The sequence below is a fragment of the Magnolia sinica genome, chromosome 13 (assembly GCF_029962835.1).
Source record: "Magnolia sinica isolate HGM2019 chromosome 13, MsV1, whole genome shotgun sequence".
Taxonomy (NCBI): Eukaryota; Viridiplantae; Streptophyta; class Magnoliopsida; order Magnoliales; family Magnoliaceae; genus Magnolia; species Magnolia sinica.
Genome location: NC_080585.1, coordinates 38,652,328 through 38,661,726, shown reverse-complemented (window position 1 = coordinate 38,661,726; position 9,399 = coordinate 38,652,328). Strand labels below are relative to the sequence as shown.

The 9,399-nt window shown below is 37.5% G+C and overlaps 1 protein-coding gene across 2 annotated transcripts; it reads left to right on the top strand.

Annotated features, from left to right (window-relative positions):
- The first annotated feature begins 534 nt into the window (after positions 1-534).
- On the top strand, positions 535-5,036 carry LOC131223621 (large ribosomal subunit protein eL28y-like). Of its 2 annotated transcripts, none has more exons than XM_058219071.1 (6): positions 535-1,348; positions 2,861-3,025; positions 3,181-3,228; positions 3,395-3,601; positions 3,823-3,894; positions 4,641-4,777. In XM_058219071.1, the coding sequence occupies exons 2-6, from the start codon at positions 3,002-3,004 to the stop codon at positions 4,710-4,712; spliced, it is 423 nt and encodes a 140-aa protein (XP_058075054.1). In that variant the 5' UTR covers positions 535-1,348; positions 2,861-3,001; the 3' UTR covers positions 4,713-4,777. The 2 variants fall into 2 exon arrangements, 1 of the variants encoding a protein (XP_058075054.1); XR_009160584.1 differs by adding an exon at positions 4,897-5,036 and having other exon boundaries at positions 565-3,025; positions 3,438-3,601; positions 4,641-4,807.
- The last annotated feature ends 4,363 nt before the right edge of the window (positions 5,037-9,399 follow it).

Below are 9,399 nucleotides of genomic sequence, written 5' to 3'. Positions count from 1 at the left end.
GGGAAAAAACTACTCAGTCACGTCGCAAGGTCTCTTCCGGCCAATATCTAGATAAATTTCTTAGTAGGTTTCTAGACATGATCATTCAAAAGCCCTTTTTGCAATAGGCTTGGATACTCTGGAGCATGAATGTCTAAAGAAATTTATGGACCTCATCAAAAATTTGTCGTTGATTTTCCTGAGATAGCCAAAGTATATATGGTTTACCTATGACAAAAAGTTTCAAAGTTAGTATCCCATGGTGAATCAGAGACTACAAGTAAATAAAACTCAAAAAACTTCTCAGAAAGTATAGTCTCAACACATTCTGAAGTTGCAGACTTCGGTTCAATTCTCAGCTTCTTCTCCTTTAATGGTAAACATTCAGGACTTAAGGGAGGAGGTACTTCCACTACCAAAAAAATGAGTAAAGGCTATGGACTATAGAGGTCTATAGCTACGGCTTTAATCTGTAGCTAAATAGCTACGGATTTAATCCGTAGCTATAGGCTAACACCCACCACCGCACTTTTCTAAATTGACAGTTTCATAAGGGCTTCTGTGGCGCCCATCATAATGTATTTATTTTATATAAGCCATCCATCTGTTTTGATATCGTATTTTAGGGTATGAGCCTAAAAAAGGAGGTATATTGAAGCCTCAAGTGGACCACACAATAGTAAACACTAGAAATTATGTGCATATTGGTGAAAGTTATTTTGGAGTGGTGTGGTTGATTTGGGCCTTCAATCTGCGTCATTTTTGGTTTCATGTCCTATCCATGGTTACCTAAATGAATGGACTGCGTGGATAAGACACATCCATCATGGTGGCCCCCACGAAGCCCCTGAGATCACCGTCCAAAATTATAGCCCAAGCATTGGCTGGGAAGCGGATTGGCTATTTGGTGTGTTGACGTCACCAAGTGTTGTGGGTCCCATCATGACGTATGAGTTATCCAAACCGTCTATCCACTTGGCGACCTCGTTGTAAGGCTTGAGACGAAAAATAGGACAGATCAAAAAATTAAGTGGACCACACTGTATAAAGCAGCGGAGGATTGAACACCTGCCATCCAAACCCTTTTGACGGTCATGGAAATTTTGGATTCAGCCGCCTAAAGGCTATCTCTCTCCTCTCCCTCTCGCTCCAAAAGGAAAAAAAAAAAAACCCTCCCTCTCCCTCTCACTCTCTCGTGCTCCCCCGCCGTCTCCCTCTCCCTCTCTCTCTCTCTCTCTCGTGCTCCCTCTCTCAATCTTACTGCTACTCAGCTTGTGGACGGAAGGTTTCTTCCTATCAGGTAAAAACAGAGGGTTTCTTCCCATCTCGCTGCCACTCTCCTTATGGACGGAAGGTTTCTTCCCGTCAGGTAAAAACAAAGGGTTTCTTCCCGTCAGCCCCTCATCGTCCTTGGTATCTCTCTCTCTCTCTCTCTCTCTCTCTCTCTCTCTCTCTCTCTCTCTCTCTCTCTCTCAAATATTCAATGTCCAAACCCTATTCCGTTTTCTTCTATTTGTTTTCTTTCATCTCTCTATTTTTTTTTCTTTTTAATGCCCAATTGGTTGATTCAAATACCATAAAATTTCTTGAGATTTTGTACTGAAATTAGACTGATTAATCATGATATTTGGTGCATTTTCGTCTAATATCTTTGTGCATTTTCATTTAATATCGTTGTGCATTTCATGAGATTTAGTTTTAATGCTCTTTGGTTTATTCAAAGCCTCATTGAATTTTGAGTTTCGTCTAATATCTTTGTGCATTTCTGTTCTATGCCTCGTATTCTGGTGCTACTTTAATATTACTTTTGCTTATTTCCTTGGGTTGTTCCCTGTTGTATGTGGAATTGTACTTAAGGCCCCTATTGTTTGTTTTGGGCCTTTGGTTCTCATTGGTTGGGATTGCTCTAATAGTGTGAATTTAAATATGCACATTTCCAATGGATTCACCATTTGATGCAGAAACCCGTGCATCAGTGCCACAAATGAGGAGTATGAGTTACTTTTTAAACTCTGCATAATTACCATAGGAATGCTAGTGGTAACTGAGTATACTTGGGTTTTTAGTTCTAGTAAGTGGGATAGTTAGTCCATAATCTAGGCCATTAATCTGTTGCACCCCATTATAGATGGAGACGACCCCAAGATAATTTTGACTCTAGGATGTAAAAAATCAATGGTCTATATTACCAAACCAGTGGTCCCACTTGTCACAATTGGAAACACCTGTATACAAGTGTGGCCCATGGTTTGGCAAACCTTTGATTTGTGTTTCATCTCAACATGGTTGGATTGAAACACAAAAATCTTCTTGATAAGACTAGTATAACCTTCCATTTGTGGCCATATGCGCCGACTAGAGGGTAAATAAAATAACAGTCCCCATTTAACTAAGAAAGTGTTTGGGGCATAACTTTTCTGTATGATGATATTCATTGTAGAATGAATCGATTCATACTGTAAATTTGAGTCCATACTCATCTTTTGATTTTTAGGTTGCAAATGGATTATCACCACTACTAAAACTTTATCCAAGCAGAATCTCCAAAATTACTAGGGAATTGATTTGGTTTTGTTTTGGATTTTTGAGTTTCTAAGTCCAATTGCATAATCCAATGCAATCATTCCATTTATGTTTTTTTTAATTTTTTAATTTTTTTTAAAAAAATTTCACAATGATTGATTGCTTTTATTTGGCTGGACGTTGAAAAGGGAACTAATGACCTATAACTGGTTGTAGTTTACCTAACATATAATCTACTTTTACAAGCATTTTCTGCCAAGGTCTAATTGGAAACAAAATTCATGAGGCATGAAAAAATGGGTTGTAGCATACAACTGGTTGAAAATGTAAAGATTTTTCTTTTGTGGATTTCTATCAGGTGATCAACTAGCTATAGGAAAGGAAACCGATTGCTGTCTGGGAATGGGCACCAACATGTACCCGTCATCAGCTTTGTTAGGACAGAACAAGGACGAGTCAATTGCTGCTTTGCCAATCGATGAGCTGATAGAGAAGGCCGATGGTTTTGCTAATGTTTTCCCTGGTATTTGCTCATGGCATCAAGACTGTTCGTTCTTTTCTCTGTGTTCTTTGTGCGTGCGCACACGCACATGTCTAATTGTATACGTGGGTGGGTTTTTGTGTGCATTCTATATTTATTATCCACTATGTCTGACTGAGCATTTATTGAATGTTTAGAATGCAAAATTGAAGGGGACTAATGGTACTACGAAAGAAAGTTCCAAGGTATGGTAACGAGTATCTCATTTGCTTCTCTTGTTTTGGCCTATATATTTCTTTAATACCAACAGGTCCCAAAAAAAATTGTTCTGTTTCAATTCAATAAATTAGTTTAGGTGTTCAGCGTTGCTACTTCTTGATGATGGTAACAAAGGGATTGTGTTATTTGCAGAACATCAACATTGCCAGCATTGTTTGTCTTTGTGGTATTGCAGGTCTGGCAAACAAGAAGACTGTACTGATTCAGCCAGCAGGGAAAGATCTTTCTATTGTGCTTGCAACGACGAAGACAAAGAACCAAAACCATCCTGCAAATATGTACCATAGGTCAGTCATGAAGAAGGAATTCCGACAAATGGCAAAGGCAGTTGTTAACTGGGTAAAGGATTCTAGAAAACCTTGTTCTATTTTTATTTATTTTTAAATTCCCCCTCACATGGGCATCTATGGCTGATATTTGTGCTGTGATGAGCAGTTAACATGTGAGAAGATCTCTTTAGATGGATCTTGACTGAGCCATGTTTTTATAGTTAAATTATGGCTGAGTACACAAACGTTGGATGTGTTTGACTCTAATTTTAATTGTTCTGATTTTAATAGACTGGAGATTTGTGGTTTGATGGTCGTGAGCGCATTCGTCACACACGAGACTGGCTCTTACAACTTAAGGAGGTATGTTGTTGTTTGTTGCAAAAACGATTTCTTTGCTTGCATGCTTCTGACATTGAGTTTTTTTAATGAGGCTTGTATGCTTCTGAGTTATGTTTTTGTTTGTTGCAAAAAATGATTTCTTTGCTTGCATCCTTCTGAGATTGTATTTGTTATGAGGCTTTGCTAAGATACGATTCACTAGTGTTGTTTATTGTGGTGAGAGACGAATGTGTGAAGTAAAAACTGAGACATCTGGTTTGGTGGGAGGAGAAACAATAAGACATGGGAGAACCTCATGGAAAATTGCGTGGAAATGAAGGAACTTGTTTCCGGTTCATATTAGAGGGAAATGTGTTTCCTGTGTTTGCTTTCTCTACCTTTGAATTTCTCTCACAATCACATGTTCAGGAATTGATATAAATTCATTTACCATTCATTCGAAATCTGTGTGAGGCTGTGAGCGCTAAATTGGTTTGTAAAATCCATGATAATTTTTTTAGTGGAAATGTTTGAAAGCTTCTATTTTTTACTCAAACATAAGAAATCACATGTTTTTATTTTATTTTGTTTGCATTTATGGACAACTCATGAGTTTTTCCCTTTGTTCTTTATTTTCTATTTATACTGCTATTGTTATTTATTTTAAGTTAGCATACTCATTTGAGGTTCATCTTATATGCTAATTTGGGATATTTGCTCAGAATCTCCATAACTTTTCCCCAAATACTCATTTATAGCTTTCTTTTCCTCCAATATTGTCTCTATAGGTTGTAGATGTTCCTGAAGATATCTTGAAAATCAAACAAGACATTGAGTCTGAACTTTTTGGTGATGATTAGAGTTCAAGCAATTTGAGGACTTCCTCTTCTTTGCAAGGACTCACTAGAGTATGTTTCTAAAATTGTGGATGTTCTTGGACAACTCCTCATAGCTGGTAATCTAATTATTCAATTTTTCTTCTGAAACTTCTTTTTCCTGCCCTTATTTATTACCACATCAGTTCTGTTTTCTTCATGCTGTCAGAGGAAAATGTGGAGCGTGATGCAGTGCAAAAAGCCCTTTTGTCTCTTTTAAGGCAGGATCCAAAAGGCAATTTGCTGTAATGTTAATATATCTTGAAATCTTTAGTTGCCTACTGATTTTTTTACTTCAATAAGATGTTGTGTGTTGCCTATGGGAACATGTTACTATTGCATTTTCATGTAGCTACGATAAACCCATCCCAAGAAACAACTACTAAGGAAAGAAGCATGCTCACCATCTCCTTGTAGCTAGCATAGAAGAAAGGCATGTTGGGCATTCCTGAAATCAAACAAAGAACATTAATACTCACAATATATAATATGAAGGTTTGCTAATTCTACACAAGGGCACATATGGAAATATGAAACACAGGTGCGAGATAGCTTTCCATAAGATTGGAAATAATGCTTATACCTTCTGACTAAAAAATCAGAAAATGTTACTCTTCAGGCGAGTCACAACATACAAAGTAAATTGATGATTGAACTTGTTTTTCCTCTAGCCATTCATTTATTTTGATATGTCGTGGCCAACCTGAGGTGTAGGATTGCCTGATTTAATCCGGAAGATCTAAACAATGTATCTATGATTGCAGGTTTTGCTCAAGCAGGCCGGTATGGTGATGCTATGGAGCTTTTCCGGGAGATGTTGGATGCATGTTTGAAATTTTAAATTCTAATTATATTCTTTGAGAAATTTTACATTGTGGAATAGGAAGGAAGGTTAGGACAATTTGGGGAATGTTTGGAAACATCATCTTCAAGTTCAAGCACCTCTAGAACTGCTGGAGACTCTAGTTCAATGCTGGAGGTTGCAGAGAAGCAATTGGATGAGAAGGAAATTGGTGAATAACCTTTTGTAGGCAAGTGAATCACTTATTCCACACAAGAAAGTCTTGGGTAGGTAGCTGGACTTCTTCCTCAAAGTCACATGTTTTTTAAATATTTGAAGAATCATGCTTGGACTTTTTGGTAGAATTTTATGAACAGGGAAGAGGTTAGTAGCAAATGGGAGAAGAGTGATCTTTTTTATATTGGTCCAAGTCATGTTCATATATAGTGTGGGCTACCTAATGAATGGCCCGGATGTCTGGCATGCATGCCATCCAACGATGGGGATGAGCCTTTGCATGATAGCTCTTATATATACGGCTTGCATTCTATCAAAACATATGGTATGTAATGAGATCATGTAGAAAAGAAACTCTTCAGTGAAGGCAGCCATATCAGTCTCAAACTTTATTTGGTTCAGGAGCCTGATCAAATGCTACATGAACGAACACATGAATCCATAACATTTTCAAAAGACTTCCACTCTAGTTTCACATTAGCCAAAACCTATAACCTTGGTTAGGGTTTGGGCTGAAAGTATGAGTGCGGGAGCCGACGCTTTCGGAGTCCGAACTCATTCTTTTGAAAAATACAAAAATGGGAATATTAGTAAATATGGATTTTCTTGTTAAGAAGAAAATGGAAGGTAAAGAAGAGACATAATTAAAACTTTGTACTGTAAAAAGTAATATTAACCATCTTACTTTCCCCGTTGAATTTGACGTCCAGGAAATGGACCTTTGTAGGATGATGGAATATACGAAGCTGTTGTAGGAAGTAACTTTGTTATTACTAGAGTTGCATTTCGAGACAGCTCTTTAAATGTCTACATAATTGACCGTGGAAGTAATTTTATAGATGTCACTAAGAAATTGAAAGGAAAAGGAGTGGACTTGGACAACAATCGGTTTTTTATTCCTCAGGTGGGTGATGGGCTGATGGCTGAAAAAGTCCTATTTACTTGTGAAAAAAATATTACACCGTCAAAATATATATTCTCTTTTAATTCTTTATCATTGAAATTTCAGGGAAAAGTTGAGCAAATTTCTCTAATGAAGCCAAAGATTTGTATTTTCAGCATTATTGTAATTGTAATTGTAATTGATTGAATGAAGGATTGTAATTGATTGTAATTGAATGAATGAATGATTGTAATGGAATGAATGAATGATTATCCAGGTGGTAATTGAATGAACAAATGATTATATTTTTTTAATGTACAAATTAGCTACGGATATTAACCGTAGCCGATAATCTGACAGTTGTAGCCATTATTAAATTTGGCATATTGTTACTGACTTTTAGCTACAAATAATATCCATAGCTGTTTATGCTGATCGCTATAGTTATAATAGTTACGGATTATATCCATAGTTGTTTTAATCTATAGCTACGGATTAAATCCGTAGCTATAGGTTCTAGACCTATTGTTACGGCACCTATGATTACGGTCGTGCCACGGACTAGCTACGGACTAAAACTGTAGCCATAGGTCTATGGTTACAGATTTTATCCGTAGCCTTTGCACATTTTTCTGGTAGAGTTCAGAACAAGGTTTCTCTTGGTTCGTGACAACTATCGAGGTATTGTCTTGCGAGACATCCACTATTTCTTATATCATGGGATCATTTGAATCTGCAAAGTGTGCCAAGCAATCAACTAAAGAGTTGAAAAATTCAGCTGAGAGTGACTCATTCTCCACATGAAGTTTGTGATGATCAGTCTAAGGAATCCATCGTTTTTGAAAGTGGATGGACGCATGCTCTCTTGCTCTTGCCTTGCATAGACAGATTGAAAATTGATAGGGGAAGCATTGATGTGAACACTCTGTTCATTGAAACTACTCAGTCGAGGTATTGAATCGTCAAACGTGTATAGCTCAGATGGTGGCCTCAACTGGGTGGTTTCAAATTCAAGAGTCGTATCGAGCAACTCGTCCTTCTCCCGAATCATATCATCATTTAATTCAGGGGAGTGGTCCAAACATGTCTCACAGGAGTTAGAAGGCCGGTTGTAAGGAGCTCATCTTTCACTTTTAAATCAGACATGTCAGGTGAGTAGAGTAGTTCATTATGACCGATCACTTCGTGTACTTCTTGATCATTGACCTGGACCATGAAAGTGCCCTGGTTTGTCAATTAGCGTGAGCGTTGAGTCAGCTAGACAGAGGAGCCCCATAGGAAGATTAATCAAGTGACTGTCTCAATAGGATGTGTGCCCAAACTCGCCACAGGTAAATCTTAGCCTCACATCCCATGTCCCAAAACACTAGGTAATTAAAACCCTTAAAAATTGAAAAGAACATCTTAGGTTTTTGGTTAGAAAACTTTTTTAAAACTTTAGGAAAATCTTTAAGTTTTCTAGCTTTGTCGATTTATCGATACATGGTTCGATAAAATCGAACCTTGTTATCGATGTCCTCGAATCTCACTCGATATTATCGGAATGAGGACATAAGATGTCTAGCAACCACAAAAACCTTTGGACAGAATTATCGATGTATCGATAGAGGGTTCGATATCATTGAAATTTGAATCTCGAGTCCATCAAATAGACTCAATAAAATCGACATCAGGTCTGTTGTGTCCAAGTTCTGCTAAGGCAAATCATATAATCTTCAATATATCGAAGAGCTCCTCGATATCTTTGAAATTCAAATATCGATGATATTGGACGCCCTTCGATGATATCGGTCTGGGACACAAATCTATCTAGTAAGTTTTTCAGGTTGTTTTTCTCGGATCGAGGGTCACTCGTTAAAATCGACATTCAAATATCGATCATATCGAAGCATGGTCGATTTCATCGAACATGGACACAAACTGTCCAGCAAGCATATAAGAAAATTCTTTGAAATTATAGATGAATCGACACTTCCCTCGATATCATCGATATTCAAATTCTAATGATATCGAGTGATGCTCGATCATATCATTTACCTGAAAATCTTTAAAGGAAAGTCTCTCACATTTTCAAATGTCAAGGTATCGAACCTCGTGTCGATGAAATCGGAGTTTGAAATCCGATGACATTGACGCATGTATGATTTCCTCGACCAGCTGGCAAAAGGTTTCAAAAGCATTTGATATTTGAGTTCGTGTCATTGAGCAGCTAGTCGATGTTATCGAGAGTATACACTCGATGATATCGACCCTGCTCGATGATATCGAACTCTGTCAAAAATGTCACCGTTTTATATCCGTTGGAACCTTTTGCCTATTTAATGAGAGCTTGCCCTTGGTTGTTTGATAGAGAAAATAGAGAGTGCTTGTGAGTGTTTAACCTTATATCATATACCCTAAGCCTTTTCTCTCATGAAAGTTCATCCTCCAATCCACCCTTATCATTGAAATTCAATAGAGTGGATTGGGGAATGAACTTCCGCATTCAAGGATCCTACAACTACTACCTTAATGGAAAATCATTAAGCTGGGATGCCTCGAATGCACAGATGATTGGAATCACTCTATCTCCCTTATAGGAAAACATTTAATAGAGTAGGATTCTATCATAACCTTGACCCAATCTGTCGCCATGTATTGGTACATCTTCTGAGTTGCGGATCAAGGAAGCTGAAGATTCTTCATCATCAAAGGAGGAGATCTTCATCAATGCCCTAAACGAGACTCATCTACTTATTTATAAGTCATTAGAGTCCAGAGGACCCTTGTGA

Excerpts from the sequence above, each read along its gene's own strand:
- LOC131223621 (XM_058219071.1), top strand. The coding sequence starts at position 3,002 with ATGGTTTTGCTAATGTTTTCCCTG. Across the intron at positions 3,026-3,180 it reads TTTTGCTAATGTTTTCCCTG|AATGCAAAATTGAAGGGGAC; the intron begins GTATTTGCTCAT and ends TTGAATGTTTAG. Across the intron at positions 3,602-3,822 it reads CAAAGGCAGTTGTTAACTGG|ACTGGAGATTTGTGGTTTGA; the intron begins GTAAAGGATTCT and ends TGATTTTAATAG.